General features: G+C 34.0%; 1 protein-coding gene across 1 annotated transcript; it reads right to left on the bottom strand.

Annotated features, from left to right (window-relative positions):
* Window positions 1–124: 124 nt before the first annotated feature.
* Window positions 125–15,618, bottom strand: LOC131847509 (pancreatic lipase-related protein 2-like). The gene is made up of 9 exons (XM_059197090.1): window positions 15,591–15,618; window positions 15,092–15,175; window positions 13,638–13,689; window positions 12,434–12,538; window positions 11,584–11,725; window positions 10,316–10,464; window positions 9,550–9,764; window positions 8,620–8,773; window positions 125–197 (listed from the first exon to the last, which is right to left on the bottom strand). Exons 1-9 carry the CDS (start codon window positions 15,616–15,618, stop codon window positions 125–127), a joined length of 1,002 nt encoding a protein of 333 aa, XP_059053073.1.
* Window positions 15,619–25,037: the final 9,419 nt, after the last annotated feature.

Raw genomic sequence — 25,037 nt, 5'->3', positions numbered from 1 at the left:
CCACATTACCCGATCGGAGGGGATTATAGAAGTATAGTCTTTGACAATAGAATCTTAATAATGTTCAAATTTATAATTTAAAATATTTATTTTTAAATTTAAACCACTAGGCGTGTAGCATTTATTAGTCAATTCCTCTCATACCTAGAGAATATGGTTTCTGCGTAGCTGTCCTCAGATAAAAATTACCCCGTAATCTGAAAGGAATACAAAACGGTTAGAACTTTATACAGAAGTCGATGTTATGTTTTAGGCGTCCATAGGCTACGGTAAACGTTTACCATCAGATGGGACGTATGCTTAGTTGCCATCGTCGTGGTAAAAAAACAATGACAATGACACCTCTAAAACGCACACAGCTCCATCTAGTACCAAACTAAGCAGATTATGAGCACTTGACAACAGACAGACATATTTTAATACATATTCATATACATATGTTTAAACTTTCATATTTAATTTACATTATTTAAATTATTAACCGGGTCTTAACACGAATAATTTTATGGGAAATTAAGGTATTTATCTACATTATATATCTACATTGACATCGCTGTTACTCCAATCATCTCGTGACTACGACTAGTGCAACCTAGTCGAAACGTCGAGAGAGGTAAATACCTTTATTTGCCATAAAATTATTCGTGTTAAGACCCGGTTAATAATTTAAATAACGTATATTTATATGTCTATGGAAAAATATTTTCTCTATAAATAGATAAAATATTTAAGGATATTTATCAATTATTTAATACTCATAACATAAACCTAGCATGAGACTAGGTGGCGCTTTGTGACTTGGTTTAATATGTATAGTGTTATACTCCTTACATAGTATAAAAAAACTGTATTACACTGTTTATTCCCTTACTTATATCCTTTAAAATACGTAACGGATTTTAATGCAATTTTCAGTGATAGATAGAGTGATTCAAGAGGAAAGTTTATATGAGCAGCGCCCGCAGTTTCACTCGCATGAAAATTATAGCCTATATATTATTCTGATGTATAAGCTATATTACTGTAAGGTTTCATCAAAATCCGTTCAGTAGTTTTTATGTGAAAGGGTAACAAACATCCATACTCTAGGCACAGAATACCAGCGCTGTGACAGTTAGCTGTCACGGCATATGCTGAGTGTCAGCCATGTTGCCAACCATATGTAGAAATAATATAAGATGAATTATTGTAATTGTTCTAAGTGTGTATGTATGTATATATGTATATGAGTGTGTGTGTGTGCATATGCGTATGTATATATATATATAAACACCTCTTTGGGCACTTTGTTGATCACGCCACAACCTAAACACTTGCCGATTCCACCTTTTGCACTGAATAACTTCACACCTATCGCGTATATCTCAGGCGGTATGGCAACGTCGCATTCTATTTTGCGATGTGGCCATATATATTCGTCGATAGTACGATATACTCGACACTTTTTTTACTAATAATTCGTGACTGAATGGCTCCGAACGGCTAAATTTTTGGTATACACAAAGACTTTTTGGCTCTGAATATATTCCAAAAATCAATTAATTATGTTAATCACTTTATATACTCGTCCTTACTGCGATACTTACTTTCATCCGAATATATATAGATACCGTAACGGTCTATCAATTATGACTTTATTAATTTACTAATGTAGATATTTTATATTCGCAATGCTCCATACATGCAAGCTCCAGCAACGGTGGAGGCAGGGTCCCCCTGCACCGTACACCGCACCCCGCGCACACAAACAAATTAGATATTTTTTGAATACACAAAGACTTTTTGGCTCTGTATATATATTTCAAAAATCAGTTAATTGTGTTGATCACTTTATATACTGGTCCTTACTGCGATACTTATTTTAATCCGAATATATATAGATACCGTAACGGTCTATCAATTATGAATTTACTAATCTAGATATTTTATATTCGCAATGCTCCATACATGCAAGCTCCAGCAACGGTGGAGGCAGGGGGGAGCACCGTACACCGCACCCCGCGCACATAAACAAATTAGAATAAATTAAATTCATAAGATTATTTATATATTTCGACTGCCTCGGTGGTCACACCGCTTTACATCCGATGGTCGCGGGTTCGATTTCTCGCACGATGCAAACATTTGTACTCATCGGTCATCGATTGTTTTCATCGGTCTGGGTGTTTTATATGTATATTATATATGTATTTACAAAATAAAAATATCTATTTATATCAGTTCAGTATCAGTCTGTGTTAATTGTCCAGGGTTATTTATTATATTTTTATAAACGGTTATCTTTTTCCATCGCACCGCTCGCTATCGACAGTGAATTCATAGAAATGTCACTCTAAAAACAAAAATAGTTTTGTGTTTTGTATTTCAAATACTAAATGCAAAATAGGTATTTTCAAAATACTTTTTAAAAATTAAGTACCTTTTGAATTTTTGTCCAAACCTCAGATATTTTATTTATTTTAGGTATATCAATCATTACATTGTAATATAAAAACAAAGTCGCTGTCGCATCTAACAGTACATAAACAAAGAAAGAAGACTTTGGCTCTGATACCGTAACGGCCTATGAATTATGAATTTATTATACCTAATCTAGATATTTTATATTCGCAATGCTACGTACATTGTAATATCCGCCTCCATTCATTGTAACGGTGGAGGGACTAAATAGTTGAATAAAACTGAATAAGCAGTTGCTCCACTCTATAGGTACTGCGTCGTCGTCGTATGCTGTTCATTTTTTCACTCGTTTTGGCGCCAAGAGAGGGTCACATAGTCGTGGTCAAGTTAAGAACTTATAATTTAATTTTGATAACAATAGATACAAGTAAAAAGTAGGTATTATATTAATGTACGTAAGTACTGTACTTAAAAATATTTATTCTTTACTGTATGTACATTTGAAAAACTTAACACTTAAGGACTTGTACATATACACGTACATACTGCCGTTTTCTCTTAAAGACATCCAGAGAAGCACTATTTATCAAATACGCGGGGTGCACCGACCTTTGACCTTATAACACCCGATTCGCGCGTAACGAATTACATTGCTACTTTTTGGTATTTTATAGTGGATATGTCACTATAAAATATTATTATTTCTTTAGATTATGACATAATAACATAGTTTACATGATTTTAAGGGAAACATACGATAAAAAAAAATCCCGTAAAATGTAAAAGATAAAAAATGGTTATTGTTGGTTATCCTTAAGAGATAGACATATACCATCACGGACTTTTTTGTTGACCTTATTTTGATACATCTCAAAGCACTAGACAACACGCATTTTCATTAAACAGTATTGTATTTTTTTATTTCTTTAACTTTAATGCACAAAAAAATTTGTACATGTGGCGGACTTAATATTTTGCCGCGTTATTTACCAGGCAACCATGAGTGGTGCAGCGAAAGATTATTGGCGGTGCACTAATATAAATAAGAAATGTCAAAAAAAGATTTATAAAGATAAGCAAAATATACATTTCTATAAAAAAATAACAATATACATACATAAATATATATCTAAATATAACCCATAAATGTATAAATATTATATATAAGTAAATACATAATGATCCGATAATCAAATTATAAGTAGTCTCAAATTGAAAGTAAGAAAATCAGAAAATATAGAGAGAACTATATGGATATAACAGAAAGATGTGAAAAAAGGAGAAGGACAGTAAAAAAGTTACAAATTTAAATAATGTTCCCGCAATTTCTGTTTAAATGAATTTATTACATTATTATATATATTAGGCATACGACTAGCCTTATGACTGTTACTTTTTTTTTAATCTATACATCTATACATGTAAATAAAATTGGAGTGTCTGTTTGTAATATTGAAATAACCGTTTTTTACTACATGCATATGAATATATATAAGGTACATATACCAAAATAACAATTTTTATAATTTTTGTCTGTCTGTCTGTCGGTCTGTTTGTTCCGGCTAATCTCTGAAATGGCTGGACCGATTTTGACGGTACTTTTTTTGGCAGATAGCTGATTTATAAGGAGTAACTTAGGCTACTTTTATTTTAGAAAAATAAATTTAATTCCACGTGGACGAAGTCGCGGGGACAGCTTGTTTTTAATAAAAACTGTTTATTTGATAAAAAAACATCTTTTTTGTGGTACTTGAGAATGTTGAAGCCTGTTGTTTGTAATATTGAAATAACCGTTTTTTACTACTTGCATATGAATATAAATACGGTACATACACCAAAATAACATATTTTACAATTTTTGTCTGTCTGTCTGTTTGTTCCGGCTAATCTCTGAAATGGCTGGACCGATTTTGACGGGACTTTTTTTGGCAGGTAGCTGATGTAATAAGGAGTAACTTAGGCTACTTTTATTTTAGAAAAATAAAGTTAAAAACCACGTGGACGAAGTCGCGGGAACAGCTAGTGTATAATATATTAGAGATACCTACGTGTTTTTTTATTGATGACTAGCTGTACACGGGACTTCGTCCGTGTTGAATTTAACTTTATTTTTCTAAAATATAAGAAGTTAAATTCCACGCGGACGAAGTCGGGTGTACAGCTAGTTGTCGGTAGTCTAGCGATTTAGCTAGCACACTGCTTTGATTCCTGCTTGGTGGTCGAGGGTTCGATTCCTCGCACGCTGCAAACATTTGTATTCATGAGTATGATTGTTTGTAACGGTTTGGGTGTTTTCTATGTATAGATAATATATATGTATTTACGAAAAAAAATCTTTGTATTTATATCAGTACCCATAACATAATCTTCAGCTAGCTTAACTTGGGTCTAGATGAAGCTGTGTGAATTGTCCTGAGATTACTATTATTACTATAATAAATCTTTTCAAATCAGCCGATGTTTATTTTTGCCATAATACGTGCTGTTACCATGTGATAATATTACGTACGTACTTATTAAACTATTAACTTATTATTAAATTGTTTGTAACGGTCTGGGTGTTTTCTATGTATAGAATATATATGTATTTACGAAAAAAATCTTTGTATTTATATCAGTACCCATAACATAATCTTCAGCTAGCTTAACTTGGGTCTAGATGAAGCTGTATGAATTGTCCTGAGATTACTATTATTATTAATTGGTACACAGGTAAACTACTAACTAGGCCATATTGGTGTTGTTTGTTATGGTGAAAAAACTAGTAGGTATATATATAAGTTACACGTACAATTTCAAAGACTTATTTCTTGAAAACTATTGGCTATTCTGAAATAAAACTTTAGTGTTTGTATATGTAATGTTTGCATATAAAATATGATTAAAGGTTACCAGTGTATTTACACTTTTACTGAACAAACAGAGTTGTTTAATACTGAAAATATTGTGTGGAAGGCATCAATTACTTTCAGTGCATGTATAGCTTTTCTCTTTTCCTAATTATTATTATTATTAAGTTTAAAGTGGTTGAATTTTACGTAAGGGGTTTTTATACATATTTCTAATGTACCATTTATTTTAAGTTTTTTAAACTCTATTCATCGAGACCTATCTAATGAGTCCAAACACGATATTTCTGCTGTAAGTTTTCGAAGAGTATGTTCATCATCTGATAATACTGGTGCCAGCATGAAGTCAAGGTTAACAGATAACTAATTACTTTTATTTCGTCAAAATCTTTAGATTACGTATAATAAATTCATAATATCGCTACCTATTCAAATCAAAACAAGTATTAGGTACTTCATGTACTAGTATATAAATTCATCAACACACAAGTAAATGATTTTTAAATATATTCAGAGCCAAAAAATCTTTGTGCATTTAAAAAAAATGCCGATACGGATTCACTATTGCAGGAAATTGTTGAAAAAATATATATCGAGTATAAGTATCTACTACTATCGACGAATACATTTGGCAACAACGCATGGTCTCGGCCGGAACGGCAACATCGCATATTAGAATACAAAGATAGTGATAGAAAGAGAGAGACAGTGGATCAGCAATATCTACGGATCGTGGCTGGATCAACTAAGTGTGCAAGTGTATATAAATATATATATATATATATATACATTTGTCTTTAATTCAAAGGAAATATAATTACACATACACATTTAAAACAGTATAAATAGTTAATAATTTAATAATAAGTTAATAGTTTAATAAGTACGTACGTAATATTATCACATGGTAACAGCACGTATTATGGCAAAAATAAACATCGGCTGATTTGAAAAGATTTATTATAGTAATAATAGTAATCTCAGGACAATTCACACAGCTTCATCTAGACCAAAGTTAAGCTAGCTGAAGATTATGTTATGGGTACTGATATAAATACAAAGATTTTTTTTCGTAAATACATATATATTATCTATACATAGAAAACACCCAGACCGTTACAAACAATCATACTCATGAATACAAATGTTTGCAGCGTGCGAGGAATCGAACCCTCGACCACCAAGCAGGAATCAAAGCAGTGTGCTAGCTAAATCGCTAGACTACCGACAACTAGCTGTACACGCGACTTCGTCCGCGTGGAATTTAACTTCTTATATTTTAGAAAAATAAAGTTAAATTCAACACGGACGAAATCCCGTGTACAGCTAGTCATCAATAAAAACACACGTAGGTATCTCTAATATATTATACACTAGCTGTTCCCGCGACTTCGTCCACGTGGTTTTTAACTTTATTTTTCTAAAATAAAAGTAGCCTAAGTTACTCCTTATTACATCAGCTACCTGCCAAAAAAAGTCCCGTCAAAATCGGTCCAGCCATTTCAGAGATTAGCCGGAACAAACAGACAGACAGACAAAAATTGTAAAATATGTTATTTTGGTGTATGTACCGTATTTATATTCATATGCAAGTAGTAAAAAACGGTTATTTCAATATTACAAACAACAGGCTTCAACATTCTCAAGTACCACAAAAAAGATGTTTTTATTAAAAACAAGGTGTTCCCGCGACTTCGTCCGCGTGGAATTTAACTTTATTTTTCTAAAATAAAAGTAACCTAAGTTACTCCTTATAAATCAGCTACCTGCCAAAAAAAAGTACCGTCAAAATCGGTCCAGCCATTTCAGAGATTAGCCGGAACAAACAGACAGACAGACAGACAGACTAAAATTATAAAAATAGGTATTTTGGTATATGTACCTTATATATATTCATATGCATGTAGTAAAAAACGGTTTTTTCAATATTACAAACAGACACTCCAATTTTTATTAAATGTATAGATGTATAGATTATTATTTATTTATTTATTTATTTATTCATCCAAAATAATACAAATTGTGTAGGATAATGTAATAGTAACATTACAGTAAAATTTTGTCAATAACATAATAGCAACTTAAACATTAAATCTCGGTATATCTATAGACTAGCTGGCCCCAGCGACTTCGTCCGCGTGAAATTTTATTTTATTTTTCTAAAATAACAGTAGCGTAAGTTACTCCTTATTACATCAGCTACTTGCCAAAAAAAGTCCCGTCAAAATCGGTCCAGCTATTTCAGAGATTAGCCGGAACAAACAGACAGACAGACAGACTGTACTATGCTATACTATGTATTGATTGATATACCTAAATTAAATATAATATCTGAGGTTTGAACAAAAACTCAAAGGGTAATTTATTTTGAAAAAGTATTTTGAAAATACCTATTTTGCTTTTAGTGTTATAGTACTTTAACTGTTATGTTTTAAGTAACAATGTTTAATTATAATTAATACTACTGCACCAACACTCCGATCGTGCAAAAAAATTTGCTGTTTCATTATTTTTTAGTTCAATTAGTGGTCTACCTAAGTTCTGGGCTAAGGGGGGGGGAGAGTCATGACGCCCCCATGACTCCCATGACCTCCATGACGCTCCCACCTGGATCCGCCGTTGCGTCTTCTCTTTATTCGCTCAGTAACGTTGTTACAAAAGAAAAGATTCCCATCCAAAAAATAACAAGTATTGAGGTTTGATCTGGAGTCACGTTACTCCAGACTGATTTCTATAAATATTTAGATTAGGTAGACTATTATTTTTGAAATACTAGCTAGACATTACTAAGTTACTGTAGCCATAATGTAGTAGCCCAAACGTGCCAATGAGGAAGCCCTTGGCAAATGCTGCACCCTGATTGGCCCGTTTGAATTGGATCAAGAACTGCTCGTATGCCAAAAAGGTGGATTTGTATAAAATCGTGTATAAATCGCTTAATTATTATTATTACTCGTCGTGACAGTTGTGGCTCAAAACGGATCAACATTTATATATGGTCATCTGGCATTAGATCAACAAAAGGCCTCCGGATCAACAAGTGAAAAAGGATCAACAAAAAACTACCTATACGGCACGTCTGAGCCACAAAGTGCCCAAGGGGATATTTATATATATATATATATATATATATATATATATATATATGTGTAAAATGTACATTTGTAAATGTAATAATGGTTGTCAATAAATGTTTTTCTTTCTTTCTTTCTTTATACTCACAAACTTTTGCGTTTATAATATTAATAAGATTATGTGCATATTATAGTATAGAACAAGCCGAGAAATTGAAAAATTTGTAATGCACGCAAAGACGAAAAGGGTCGCTAGTTATTATTATAAAAAAGAAGAAACTATAAAAAACTGTTACCTAACATCTGTGTGGGGTCCCATAACAGCTAGCTGGGTCTCAGAACAATTTCCTCTTAGGAAACTGTCATAGGAACCACATCGACGCGCATGAAATTCCCCACCAATCACAGCTTCAGACCAAAACTCCCAGGAGCGCCAGTGACTGCATAAATCTGAAAATATTATATGTAAACAACAACAGAATATTTTTACAATAAGATAAAAAGTCTACAGCCGTAGAGTGAACACAAAACAAAAAATATTATAAATTAAATTTAATTAAAAATTACAATTAACTTATTATACTAGTAGTGGTGCCACTTGGCTGATGTTAGAACTGAGAGTGATTTATATCCTGTTGCATTATTTGGACGATTTCTACATTCACGTTGTTCTTTTAAACTGATAAAAGAAAAGAAAGAAATATAAAATAACCCTGGACAATTCACACAGCGCCATCTAGGCTCAAAGTAATCAGAACTGATGTTATGGAACTGTGAATTGTCCAGGGTAACTTTTTTTTTTATAACACAGGGGACAAACGAGCACGCGGCTCACCTGATGGTAAGTGATTACCGCCGCCCATGAGCACCCGCAACACAGGGGAATTGCAAGTACGTTGCCGGCCTTTTAAAAAGGAATAAGCTCTGTTCTTGAAGGTTTCAATATCGTATCGGTTCGGAAATACCATTGCTGGAAGGTGATTCCATAATGTGGTTGTGCGAGGCAAAAAGTTTCTAGAAAACCGCACCGTGGAAGACCGCCATTCATCCAGATGATCAGGATGGTATTTCAGTTTCTGGCGGGTGGTACGGTGGTGAAACTCAGCAGTTGGTATTAATCCGAACAATTCTAACAGTAACTAAGATTATTTTAGGCACCGGTTGCCACTTTCCATCCTGTGGGTCGTTAGTTTTTAAATTCTATTTACACAAAGATCCTACAATACCTTCTGATGTAAGATAGAGTGTAGCAGATAAGCAGCCAGGTTGCTTGGCAGTACCACCGTTCGGCCAAAAGTCAATATGACCACCGGCCTGCGGAGTTCCGTAACCACTGCCATCCGTGTGTATCATGTCTACAAATGCTGCGTCTGATGACGTCACAGAAGATGACAAAACTGGAGGGTAGAAGCCAGGGTACGCTGCGTCCAAACACGTCAGTCTAGAAGAAGAAAATTGATTGACTTTAAGCATCCATCATACATCAGTCCACTATAATAATTATAAAAATCTGGACCAATTCTATAGTGCCATCTAGTTCTTCTAAAATTTTGTCGAGCGCAGTGGTGGCTGGCCCATCCGTCATACTCGTGAACGAGAGCTTCTTGTAGGGACTGGTCTTCTCTAATCACTACCACTGTTTTAATCCTATTGTATATTTAATATCTGAATAAATTATTGCTAGTTGGTAGTTTGTATCGCACTCGTTCACGAGTATGCCAGAGACAGCCATCACTGCGCTCGACCATATTTTAAGGAGTCCAATAACCCGGCCCATCACGTACCATACTACACTCTCCTATAGTTTCTCTTAAACAATTCGCCATGACTATGTATATATATTCATCTAAGAGTCGGCAACGAGAACATGACACTCCAGTTGTTTCAGGCGTCCATGGACTACGGTAACCGTTTACCATCAGATGGGCCGTATGCATTCCGTAGTTATCTACCACCAGCTTAGTGTAAAAAAGTCTAAGTTTTATAACTGACCTTGGTATGACGAATCCTCTCGCAGACAAATTCCTGGCCACCCCACCCAAGAGATGTGCCCCCAGGGAGTGGCCGACGAAGTGAACACCTTCCAAATTCAGACCATTCATTAAGAGCTTCATGAAGGCGTTGCTAATACCAACACTAGCCTGAAACGTATCAAATCGCGGCTGATGTAGTTAATATAATAAATGTACTGTACTATATATTATATTGTGTGCATTAAAGTTAAATAAACAAAAAAATAAATATAATCATCCAAAAAAAATGTGAAATTAAACACAACAGAGATAGAAATAAAAATGAATAATAAAAAAAACACTAGCTTGAATTACATGTTACTCATAATTTATAAATCTACATATAATATATACATTTATAAATAATATATAGATTTATAAAATATGAAGAACAAGTATTTCATAAATCTTTACATGTTTTATTGTTTTTTTTTGTCACGACAATCGGAATATTATCTTAGGACAGAATAGAATATTATTATTACATGTATGTGTGTGTGTTTGTGTGTGTGTGTGTGTGGGTTACTATTATTATTCGGAGACATTAACTTCAGTAATATTTTATCTATGACATTAGGCTATGCCTGTATCGTGTAAGTCGAAGCAGTCTTTTCATGGAAGTTTTTATATGAAATGAAATGTATTTATTTACATGAAATAATGGTATAAATAGATATATATATAATTGTATAATAAAAGAATGTCAGTATTAATAAAATAGTACACACATTTCGCCATTGTTTTGGCATGCAAAACTTTAGTAATGTACAATAGAATTAATGAATTTATACACAAAAATTACATTATATATCAAATTTAGATAGGTACATAACACTTATTTTCGTTAAGAGTCAATCAATATTGTTTAAAAATATAATATTAGTTAGGTAGCTACCTTGGACAAAGAATTAGTCTAGCTATTCAAAGAGGGAACGCTGCCAGTATCTTCGGAACTTTGCCTAAAGGGGCCCCTTTTAATAATATATTTTAGTTATTGTATTATATTTTTTAAGCTTTTTAATTTTAGGTTGTAGTTGTACAATTAAATTACGTAAATGATATAATTAGTTATAGTAAAATATAATATAAATAGTAAAGTGATAATACTTTGTAACTTATATTAGTTTATATGGTATCGGACATATAAATTGAACGCTAGGGATGTCAACTAAAATTACAATAATTAATATCAATAACAACCAAAGCAACCAGAATACGCGATATGCTTACATGGTAACGCATACTTACATGTTTCAAGTCCAAAGCTACAAGCACGTAAGAACCAAATGCGAGGTTGGACCAATCCAGTATCAAAATATTGTAACCGCCATTCTGTCTGTACGCCTCCACCACTGTCTTCACGCTTTCATCTTCTATCAGCTCTATGTATCTGAAATTAGCAAGACATAAAAAGAATGAATACTTTTTACAATCTCAAATAGCCATTTAATATTTCTTAAAATAAAATGAAACATATTAAAAATGTAATGTCCAATATATAGATTTTTTTTTGGAAATTTATATACATACTAGCTGATCCGTGCAAATTCGTCTGCATTACACTTGACATTTATAATTATACTAGCTACTTGCCCCGGCTTCGCCCGTTTGTACATGTATTATACATATAAACCTTCCTATAGGATCACTCTATATCGACGCATTCCCGTCAGGACGACATAGAGGAGCTCAAATGCTGACCCTCTATGTGTTGTATAGTTCTGGTTATTTTCTATGTATATTATGTATACAAAAAAATATCTACGTATATATATCAGTTGTCTAGTACCCATAACACAAGCTTAGATCAGCTTGGGAATAGATGGCGCTGTGTGAATTGTCCTAAGATATTATTATACGCGCTAATCTCAGGAACTACTGGTTCGAATTGAAAAAATATTTTTGTGTTGGATAGTCCATTTGTCGAGGAAGGCTTTAAGCTATATAACATTACGCTACGACCAATAGGAGCTGAGCTGAATGAAAAATGTTATAAAAGGTGGGGTCATTTCCCCACCTTTTGTTCATTTCATTCAACTCAGACGAAGTTGCGCCGATCAGCTAGTTAAAAATATTGGTATACAAGAAACTTACATACCCGTGTGCATACAATACTGTTGGTCGCTGGAGATCAAAACCAGGATTGGACAGCAATCCTGTGATATCTTTCAGTAGATATGCAGTGCTTTCAGTACTGTTCGAGCTAGGGATAGAAACAAAACAAGTTGCTTAAAATAAATACATATTGTATAATAATATAATAAATGCAAAATTATCTGCTTGTTTGGCGGTCTGTTTGTACGTACTTACTTGATAGCGGCTTTTGTATTGATTGCCGCATGCATCATGTAAAGTGCGAATACTGTAACTACCATATAGTAATTTTGATTAGCTGTGACGTGGTTGAGTGGAATGAGTAGTCATGCTCACTAAAATGTGGCGGCGTGGTGGGCCGGGTCATTGGGCTTCCTAAAATATGGTCGAGCGCAGTGATGGCTGGCTCATCCGTCATACTCGTGAACGAGTGCTGCTTGTAGGGACTGGTCTGCTCTTATCACTACGACTGATTTAATCTTATTGTGTTTTTATATTTGAGCCTAAATAAATTAGTGCTGGTTGGTAGTTTGTATTCACACGTTTCGACTTAAAAATAAAATGTGAACTTACAAGGATGCTTTAAAAGAGCAACATATAAGTTTCTTGCTTATTCTTCTTGTGATGAGACAGCTATCCGAATAAACGGTAGATTTAAAAAAAAAATTGACTATTCAAAAGTGCTTAAATTAAGTTTATTTGAATAAATGATTTTCTATTCTATTCTAATCTACTAATTATGTTAAAATTGATCTAGTTTCTATCAATGTGCCATGACAGGATGGTCTCCACCCAGTTCCTCCTAGAATCTATGGTAAATTCCTGTGAATTTTCCACGATGGGCTAACTGACCTGACCTCATGCCCATCGTATCCACCACTGGTGCCCCGCCAGCGTATACCGTTAGCGCAGGCGGGAGCACCATTCCATACACATCTGTTGACCGCCACGCGATTCCCCCTGGAAACCATCGTGATAAATTCTTGTTAAATTTGTCACGATGGGTTAACTGACCTGACCTCATGTTCATCTTATCATCCTACACTGGTGCCCCGCCAGCGTAAACCGTTGGCGCAGGCGGGTGCACCATTCCATTATCATCTATAAAAAAAAAATTAAAAAAACTACAATGATCGAAAACCAATATATTTTGAACACTGCAACGGTGTCAACATTATCTCCAGGTTATTAATCTATTTTGTACTTACCTATAATACCTAATGAGGACATCATTCAGATTTGCCGATCTGCCTTTTGGAACTGAAATATAAAAAATACTATATATATAGTGTTGTTTAAATGTTTAAAGTTCAGTCGAAAGCGAATATGTTTCTTGCGAGCTACCTAATACTATAATGATGTTTAAACTTTCGTGTTTAATATTATTTAGTGATAAAATACTATATTATTTTTTTTTTAATTTATTTATTTATTTACTTAATACAGAAAACATGTGTACTAATTTACTAAAGAAACGATGATATTCACAGAAGTATAAAACTGTGTTGCGAATATCGTCGCCCTCCACCTAGTATATATAATTCCAAAAACTAAAATAAATAATATAAAAATACATGCAATGTCGTTACCCATCACGTATTGTCCTTCCTTGTTAAAAAATTTACAAAATATTTAAATTTACCAAAAACAAAGAAAATTTAACTTATAAACAAAAAGAAAGAATGCACAAAACAAAAAGAACCTATTATTTTAATTATTATGATTTTTTCGTGACTTATTATTGATAATTATAGTATAAATAACATCTCTGGACAATTCACACAGCGCCATCTAGTCGCTAACTAAGCAGAGCTTGTGTTATGGGTACTTGTACGATACAAACAATAATACTCATGAATACTGCATAGGACTCCTTACATTAGGGTCGCTGGCTGGTACGACAATTCCTTATTTTTAAATTTATATTTTACTAGCTGTACCGGCAAACGTTGTTTTGCCATATAAATTAATAACGCTATAAAAAAATAGGTGTTGATGATAGAAGGGTGAAAATTTAAGATTGTATGTATTTTTGTATGTTGTATCATAAAAATATAGATACTAAAAATTTTGTCTAAAATAAAAAAAATTTAGGGGTGGACTACTCCTAACATTTAGAGGGATGAAAAATAGATGTTGGCCGATTCTCAAACCTACTCAATACGCTCAGAAAATTTTATGAGAATCGGTCAAGCCGTTTCGGAGGAGTATGGGAACGAAAACTGTGACACGAGAATTTTATATATAAGATATAGGTTGCTATGGTTTTGTTATTGTTTCTATTAATTCTTCTATTGCTCTTGCTTTCATATAGTTCATATAGTTTGTGACGTGAAATTAACCATAAACTACGCTAACCTTCAATCATAAGATGAGCCGCATGCATGATTGCCACTAAAAAAAGAAGGGTATATTAAGTTTTTAAGGGTCGGCATATATTTTTATAATATACTGTTACTTTTACATATTGCGCTTTTAATTACCAGCATCGTTGGCTTCACCGACCCCAGCGCTCTATACACAGTCCCACACAAATTCTATTGTACCGTGCGAGGTATCGAACTTGCGAACTTTGGAAGTAAAGATGTGCTAAACCATCTATCGAAGACATCAAATGTACCAGTAGGCCGAAATATACCAGCAATTTTGAATTATCACTTACCACTCATTGCACTTCGTATTATCAATCGGAAACTATCCTTCGAGATTGGAAATGAGGCGTCTCTCTGTCCATTGCAACCTACAGCTATAGAAATGAAAAAAAAATAGTTCAAATAACGAGAAAAACCAGAGAAAAATAGAATTTTCAAAAATATTTATAGCAATTGGCCCCGGCTCAGCTTGCATTTTTTCTTACGGATGATAATGGTATGGTGCACCCGCCTGATTATAGTGCAATAAGTATTATTCTGAACCTAAATGGTTTCAGACAATATTTCAGAGGAGTTATTCCTATCGCATACACTTAGACTGTGAAATTAACTACCTGCCGAGGTTTTCAGGCGTCCATAGAGAGATGAGCCGCATGCATGATTGCATGGGGTTTTTCAGGCGTCAAGAAGGGCATATTGCCATAAAAAAAAGAAGGGTATATTAAGGTTTCTTAAGGGTACGCGCACGTGTCACCCCTGGTGTTTCAGGCGTCCATAAGCTACGCTAACCTTCAATCATAAGATGAGCCGCATGCATGATTGCCACTAAAAAAAGAAGGGTATATTAAGGTTTTTTAAGGGTCGGCAACGCGCACGTGTCACCCCTGGTGTTTCAGGCGTCCATAAGCTACGCTAACCTTCAATCATAAGATGAGCCGCATGCATGATTGCCACTAAAAAAAAGAAGGGTATATTAAGGTTTTTTAAGGGTCGGCAACGCGCACGTGTCACCCCTGGTGTTTCAGGCGTCCATAAGCTACGCTAACCTTCAATCATAAGATGAGCCGCATGCATGATTGCCACTAAAAAAAAGAAGGGTATATTAAGGTTTTTTAAGGGTCGGCAACGCGCACGTGTCACCCCTGGTGTTTCAGGCGTCCATAAGCTACGCTAACCTTCAATCATAAGATGAGCCGCATGCATGATTGCCACTAAAAAAAAGAAGGGTATATTAAGGTTTTTTAAGGGTCGGAAACGCGCGCGTGACACCCCTGATGTTTCAGACGTCCATAAGCTACGCTAACCTTCAATCATAAGATGAGCCGCATGCATGATTGCCACTAAAAAAAAGAAGGGTATATTAAGGTTTTTTAAGGGTCGGCAACGCGCGTGTGTCTCCCCTGGTGTTTCAGGCGTCCATAAGCTACGCTAAACTTTAACCATAAGATGGGCTGTACATATAATTGTCACTAAAAAATACGGTGCAATAAAATGTATAAATCATTACACAGTATAAAGCAAAGTCGCTGTCGCTGTCGCTGTTTGTCCGTCCCTATGTAAATCTTTAAAATTACGCAACGGATTTTGAAGCGGCTTTTTTTAATAGATAGATTTTTCATTTTCAAGAGGAGGGTTTATATGTATAATACATGTCCACCCGTGCAAAGCCGGGGTGGGTATCTACTAGCTAGTACAAATAAAAAAAAAAAGAACAAACACATTAAAAATACTTACTGTAAACAAAATATATAAATAGTTGTACATTACTCAGTATCTTCATGATGAAGTCATGAATTTCTAAAAAGTATATAATACAAAGTCACGACCATTCGTATCTGTATGTTTCTCTGCTTAATTCTCATAAAGCACAAAACATAGTTTAAAAAATTGATTCGAATTTCACTGTACTTCAAATATTTTTTACGAAATTGTTCTAATCAATACATCACACAGAAATGGGATAAGTAATTATACATCTAACTATGTAAATTAGTAAATATATAAAAACTGCAAAACTAAATCTTATACTAATATTATTATATTACAGTACTCCAGTACTGTATCGGAACAAGTCGCTAGTATAAATAAAATTAACACAAGAACTGTTAACAACTACTTCACAATAATACACACACATAGATCTATGAGTAGTCTGCACTAACAATAATCAGCTACTCATATCTGGTTTCTAAATCAATGGGTAGCAGGTTCAATATAAAGTACACATGTCACGCGAAATATATGACAAACAAGACTAACTTGATGTTATTTGAACTTGCCTTCTGGTTTGTAATATTAATAATATTCTAATTATAACATAAGTTGTTAAGTTTTAATGATCATTACGCACATTAAACAGTCAAGTGTGAGTCATTAGTTAAGTAAAGGTTCCGTAGTGTAAATAAATAGATATTTTATTTAATTTCCATTCTGATTAATTTTGTCCATATCAGGTCAGGACCATTTCAGGTCGACCATTACACGGTCTCTCTAGAAATAGAAATAGAAATAATCTTTATTCAAATAAACTCATTACAAGCACTTTTGAATAGTCATATTTTGATTCTACCACTCATTCGGAATGCAGATTCATCACAAGAAGAATGAGCAAGATACTTGTGTGTTGCTCTTTTTAATAGATGTTTTTTTATATAAATAATTACAGTATAACAAGTAAGAGGCATGCGATAATCAACATAGAAATCGCTACGCACTCATTATTAGTGTAATTAGATAATATTGTCAGTGCTATGGATTTAAAGTTTTTCTATAAAAACATTATTATCGTTAACGAATTCTTCATTTTTATAGTAAGCTTTTTTGCAAAGGAACTGTTTTATTTGACATTTAAATCTTTTTTCTGGCAGATTTATTGTAAAACCTTACGCAATTGCCCTAAAACGAATTACTAACTTTAGCCAAACGACATTTAAGTAAAATCAGTTTGTTATTGTTACGTAAGCTTTTATTGGTGCAATCACTAACTCTTTTGAAACTGTCTATATTCTTCCTGGCGTACATGATATTTTCATAAATGTATTGAGAAGCAACGGTGAGGATTACTTTACTTACTTACTTAAAACACTCTCGCAATGACACCCTGGAACCCATACCATAAATGGAGCGAAAGGCCCTCTTTTGTAAAGTAAATATTGTATTTATATCAGCTGCTTTGCCCCATAACAAAATACCACACGACATAATGCTAAGGAAATAGCTAAAATAGACAAGTTTAGCCGTTGCCACGTCTGTGAGACAGAAACTCTCCTTGTTAAGTTGTAGTGGATTTATGCTCATCTTATTAAACTCCACTGGTGCACTGGCAGCGCAGACAGGTGCAAAAACTAATACACTCTAAAAGTACATATTATGATTATCATTCAGATATTTTTTGGAAGCTATCATATTATCCAGTATTAGGATATGACAAGAAACATTTATAATAACAAATTGCAATATTTTGCTTCGAATAAATTTCGTTATTATGATATTAATTAACAATAAATTTCATTATATCTAATGGTATTTCACTGCTTATTTCCTATATCATTATTTTACATATATCATTGGGCAAAATATATTTTTTTTATTTTTACTAGCTATGCCCGCGTTAAATTTCAATATACAATATAGCCTATATGTTATTCTGATGCATAAGCTATATTATTGTAAAGTTTCATCAAAATAAGTTTTTGCAGTTTCCATCAAAATGGTCGCGTTCAGTTTGTATTCATGACTACGATTTTTATATCGGTCTGATGTTTTCTATGTATGTTATGTATGTATTTACAAAAAAAAAAAATATCTATGTATTTGTATCATAATCTACATCCAAGCTTTATTAACTTGGGTCTAGATGGCGCTGTGTGAATTGTCCTGAGATTATTATTATTATATTATTATTATTATTATACTTACAAACTTTCGCGTTTATATAATAATATTATTAAGATTAAGACGTATATCATAAGATTTTATTTTCGATTAGCTGTACCCGCGACTTCGTCCGCGTGGAATTTAACTTTAAATTAAATTCCGTAAAATTTAATAAAAGTAACCTAAGTTACTCCTATTACATCACCTATCTGCCAAAAAATGTCCCGTCAAAATCGGATTAGCCGGAACAAACAGACAGACAGACAAAAATTGTAAAAAATGTTATTTTGGTGTTAGTACCGTATTTATATTCATATGCATGTAGTAAAAAACGGTTATTTCAATATTACAAACAGTCACTCCAATTTTATTTATATGCATAGATGCGCGGGACCCCAAGTGGTCCGTGATTCTGCGACCAAGGCTCATAGAATTATAAATAATAACAGGCTCAGCAGAATTACATTTTTATTGTAATCAGGAAATAAACACGCACACTTGACATAGAGCAGGTGCCACTCGCTTTATGCTTTTTATACAAGAATTTGAGTAATTACCCACCGAGGCAGATTATGTCAAGTTATCATGGGTATCAGTATAATAATAATAATAAAAATAAAGGGAGATATATAATATATATATAAAAAACACACACTCTGCACTTACTTGGTTTCGGCCCGTAAGTGTGGAGAAAACCAGCTAAAAGCTGAGAAAAAAAAAATCTACAAACAGATTACGCCAACATTTATATTTTAGCACAGATAACATTATATTACATATATAGTATATTCACTTAAAAATAGAACATTGTTGTGTATTTGGCTTAGGCCCGTACATACCAAGATTACCGGCGAAAGTCGAGAGGAAATGTAATAAAAATAATAATAATAATAAGACACACTGCACTTACTTGGTTTCGGCCCGTAAGTGTGGAAAAAACCAACAAAATCTGAGAGAGTGAGACGATGCTAATAATAATAATAATAATCCAAAACACTTCAAAATAGTCTGCAAATATTAAACATTCATCCATCCAAAACATATCTCCTACAGAAAGCCACAATATTAAATACCTGTCGCATAACCTGAAAATTCTTAACCTCCTCAACAATATCTTCACCCAGCACAACCTCTCCCACACTTGGCTAAGGCCCGTGTAGGTGAGTATTACCTTCTTAAATCTATAAAAGAAGAGAAAAAAAAGGAAAAAAAGAAAAATAATAATAATCTCAGCACAATTCACACAGCGCCATCTAGACACACATCGCCATAAACACAATTCACACAGATCTAGACCCAAGTTAAGCTAGCTAAAGCTTGTGTTATGTTATAACTGATACATAAACACAATTCACACAGCGCCATCTAGACCCAAGTTAATCTAGAAAGCTTGTGTTAACTGATAACTGATACATAAACACAATTCACACAGCGCCATCTAGACCAAGTTAAGCTAGCTAAATCTTGTGTTATGGGTACTCGATAACTGATACATAAACACAATTCACACAGCGCCATCTAGACCCAACTTAAGCTAGCTAAAGCTTGTGTTATGGGTACTCGATAACTGATACATAAACACAATTCACACAGCGCCATCTAGACCCAAGTTAATCTAGCTAAAGCTTGTGTTATGGGTACTCGATAACTGATACATAAACACAATTCACACAGCGCCATCTAGACCAAGTTAAGCTAGCTAAATCTTGTGTTATGGGTACTCGATAACTGATACATAAACACAATTCACACAGCGCCATCTAGACCCAAGTTAATCTAGCTAAAGCTTGTGTTATGGGTACTCGATAACTGATACATAAACACAATTCACACAGTAAATACATAGATATTGTACATAGAAAACACTCAAACCGATATAAACAATCATACTCATGAATACAAATATTCGTGCCGTGCGAGGAATCGAACTCGCGACCATCGGTTGTAAAGGTGTGCTATACCGCTAGACTACCGAGGTCATCGTCGTCGTATGACCTCGTTTAATGTATTCCGATACATCTCGCTCGACTTGTGGCGGCCCGAACTGGCGTAGTACCTCCAAGCAGAAAATTACAGCTAAATAGTGCTGTACTTGCACTGTTTTCCTGTGTGTAAGGTGACCAGAGCACGGGAATCCCCACGGGATTGGTTGTGCTGGTATTGTAGGACCTGTGTGTTCGTACCGCGGGATTGCATAGGCCAATTTTAGAACCTATTTCAGCCGCCAAACAGCTTGTAAGGCTGTGAAATTACAGGATAAGAGGCATGATATCTTAGTCTACTGGAATGACAACGCATGAATGGTATCACGGGTGTCACGTGATAACGTGATGTCCGTAGTGCTGTTCATGAAAATAAAGCCAAAGTTTACAACTTACCATCAGGTAGTACTTAGTATATTTGCTATTCAAATAAGAAATATCGTCGCTTAACTAGAAAAATTGCAGTGTTCAAAATGTACATTTTTTACAAGACAACCATTTATAGTTCTTTTTATTTATTTAAATAATTTTTTTCCTTTAAAGTTTTAAATTTACATATATGATTTTAAAAGTGTTTAGATAATGATTAAGACGGCGTGTTAATTTAATTGTCTTATATGAAAGGAGGCAATTCTAGCTTCTAATTTTGAAAAATTACATTTTTCTATTTAATCGACGGTATATAACAAATTTAGTTGTCTAATACTCATGAATACAAATATTTTTATCGTGCGAGGAATGGAACCCGTGACAATCGGAAGTAAAGCCGTCTGATAAATTGCTAGACTACCAAGGATGTCGTAATGTATTTCAGCTTAATTTAGAACAAAATGGGGCTGTCTATATTGGGTCACAATTTTAAATTAAACAAATATTTATATTAACAAAGAATTTAATAAAGTTTGTCTTACACTAAAATTTACAATACACTTACGTATCCTATGTACATGTGTTTACAATAGATGGTAAGAAACGTCTGCAAACAAAACTAGTATGTTTCACTTCTGAAGGCCACACGAGTTATCTCTGGGCGCTTGAAATCAACATACAACATTCTGGCGAAACTGGTCAAATTTATAAAGTATTTATCAAAATTTAATACAATTTTAAATATATTTAATTTACTATGCTTATTATATATTTGAGGATATTTAGGGATCATCCCTAAATTATGCCACATCAGTGAAATCAGCGCTTTTTTTATAGAGGTGTATGGGCTATTGCTTGGACCTGTATATAGATCTATTGCACTCTCTATCTAGATCTACATATCTCCTCAGATCTATTAAAAATTCAAAAACTGTGCTTTGCTACAACCACATAGGATGTGTAGTGGCGTGTAACTTTGTTATACTACAGTATAAATCCTGAAATCAAATTCAAAATCCTTCATTTAGCAAAACGATTTTTACTAAATTTAGTTCTCCTTTTAAGCATAAAGGGGTGGGAGGGGGATTGCCAGAGTAACTTAGTGTGACAAGGGATTGGAAGGGGTCCTAACGTAACGTCACATTTATAAATAATATATATCTACGTATTAAGACACTTAAGAATATTCCCAATACATTTACTGGTTTGTCAAATTGCAAAATATGTGACGTCACACTATCAGGGATATCAGGGAGGGTATTCTCACAAATGTGACCATCTGTGACAAGGGTGCGGGAGGGGTTTTGACACTGTCATTCAATTTTTGTGACATATTTTGTAAATGACCCCTTACCGAGTTTCATTATTTATTAAATATTGGTTATATACATCCGCCGCTATCTCCAGCCGATCCTTTATAATCTGGAAGGTAGTTCCGATCCAACGACATTGTATTGCAAAGCTTTTTATCATTTATTCTCTTGAAATATCCGCTAGTAACAGTAATATTTTTCTTTCTTTCTAATAGCCTAAATAAAATAAATAGCTGGTGTAGTGTCGGTCCCAAAGAAAGGCAATGTAACTTCATGAATGTTATCATATGCTGCATATGCAACTCCAGAGCAGTTAACAGGACGCTTGTAACAGTGTTGAACTTATCCATGGGACGATATTATACAGTTTATATAATGCATACAATTTTAATATACTTCAAGAGACGCGGGTAGGGTATTAGTGTCGGGGCCTGGAGGTCCCTTCCATTTTTAAGTACCGTGTAAAATCAAACTATACACGGCCACTGGCTTCACTTGAAAACATTAATTCACTAGGAATTAACAACGATGTTTTCAGGCTTTATTTGAGAATAGCATGCATAAAAATGCATAGCACACGCAGAAAGATTGCATTGCAGAAACTATTTCAGTAGAGTAGCAAACAAGATTTGATTAATATGTATGATTCAATCTCCGAAACGTCAATTGTACATAACGTTACACAGTACAGTAATAAATAAGAAGTTACAATGTAACTGATTCATTTTGTAACTTTATTAAAAGCTACAAAATCATTAAAATGGAATTAATACTACTGTTACATATGCAATATATGCCTTGATAGCATATGAATATTATAATGTTACATATGCAGCATATGCCATGACATATGCGTATTAATAGACAATACTGATCACTCACCCCGACATAATCTCTAGGGATGATCGACACCGATTTTTAGTTAAACAAAAAACATCTATAATCTATCTAAAAGCAGGTATACTTTTAGACGTATGCTCTTTCACGCGCGGATAGGATTTCATGCAGGAAAGAATGTGACAGTAAATGTAGATAAACAGAACGAGAAAAACCGCGTGCGTCATCAGTGAGCGTACTCCCGCGCCCTTCAATTCAAATCAAATCAAAAATCATTTATTCATGTAGGACATTTTAGCCGCTTATGAATATCACATTTTTTGTATGATTTTTTTCCTTACCGTCCGATTCATATATTTCTATTTGATGCTATAAGACATTATATTAGATCTTTTTTTGTGGCTTAATAGATATCTTTACAAGACTGGTTATTTCACAGGCGATCAGGAGCGCGCGGGAAAGACAGCGCGCGCAATCGTAATGCCCAATTTACACTCAGCCCGAATGGGGAGGGAAGTGAGCAGCGCGAGAGTGTAAACACGAGTGGAAACACTTCCAATGCCATTGGCGCTGCCACTCGCGCTGCCCGGCGCTCCCTCGATTGTCGGTTTTTCGTGCGCGAGTCAAAGGACTGGCAGCGCGAGTGGCAGCGTGTATTTACATTCAGCCCTCGCGATCAGTTGTCGCCCGGCAGTATTTCCGGCAGCGCGAGTGGCAGGGGAAGCGGCTGAATGTAAACGTAGCATAAGGGATTGCATTACATAATTTTTTGTGTTTACTCGTTCGCACGTGGTAGCGCATATGTGTCGTGTCATTTCACTTTCTTTTGAAATATATTTTTATTCCAATGATTTCATGAGTGAGAGTGTGAATGTACCTTTGTAAATTAATAAACTACTCAATTGTGAGACCAGTTTTTATCATTCATTACCCAAACATGAAACAGAAAACGCGAAATAATTTATAAACTATCACTACAATATTATAACTATAAAATACGAGCTATAATACAGGCATTATACATTTTATACATCATACAACCGTTTTATACATGTATAAAGTCTTATATACAAGGTCAATCGTAGAGGGCATATAACAAGTCGATAAGTACATTCATGGGACTGAATTACTTCCAACAAGAAGCAAATTGGAAATCTGAACATATTCTGAACTGTATGTAGTAAGTAGATCACGTGACCGCACAGTTTATATATAGGTAGTGTAGTATATATATATACGCCCAACTAAATATAACCAAAGATATATATATATATATATATACTAGCACACCCGGCCACGCGTTGCTGTGGCTAAGGTTTTTGAATAAAATATTGCGACTATAAAGTGAGATGTAAGCTATCCCATCTTTCAAGTTGGATCAAATTGCACACAATGTACAAATCAAACTTGGAGCGGCTGAAGCTTATGTGTATATCATTTGTTTAGTACTGAGTATTTTCAATATATATTACACATATATTTACATACATATATATTTCTATCATTTGTTTAGTACCCATAACACAAACTGTGCTTAGCTTGGGACTAGATGGCGTAGTGTCAATTATACTGGGTTTCAAATTATTATTATTTAATGTCCAAAAAATTTATATTCGATTATATAATATAAATAAATAAACCTGGGCAAATAACACAGCGCCATCTAGTCCCAAGTTAATCTAGCTAAAACTTGTCTTATGGGTACTAGATAACTAATACAAATATATATATAGGGAGGAAAGGATATTGTTAGTTATGTGGACTTATGATCTCATTGCTAGAAATATACAATGTCAGATTGACCTCCACGCGGTTCCTCAGGAAACCATCGTCATAAATTCTTGTTAAATTTGTCACGA

This window comes from Achroia grisella, unplaced genomic scaffold (assembly GCF_030625045.1).
Source record: "Achroia grisella isolate CSIRO2021 unplaced genomic scaffold, CSIRO_AGI_Agris_v1 utg537, whole genome shotgun sequence".
NCBI lineage: Eukaryota > Metazoa > Arthropoda > Insecta > Lepidoptera > Pyralidae > Achroia > Achroia grisella.
This window is presented reverse-complemented; position numbering and strand designations above follow the sequence as displayed.

What these genes read in the sequence shown, in the direction of transcription:
- LOC131847509 (XM_059197090.1), bottom strand. Translation starts at nt 15,618, where the DNA reads ATGCATGCGGCTCATCTTATGATTGAAG. An exon ending in AGAGGATTCGTCATACCAAG is followed by an intron (nt 9,765 to 10,315) that starts GTCAGTTATAAA and finishes TTCTTCTTCTAG; the next exon opens with ACTGACGTGTTTGGACGCAG. An exon ending in GGACCCCACACAGATGTTAG is followed by an intron (nt 198 to 8,619) that starts GTAACAGTTTTT and finishes TATTCCTTTCAG; the next exon opens with ATTACGGGGTAATTTTTATC.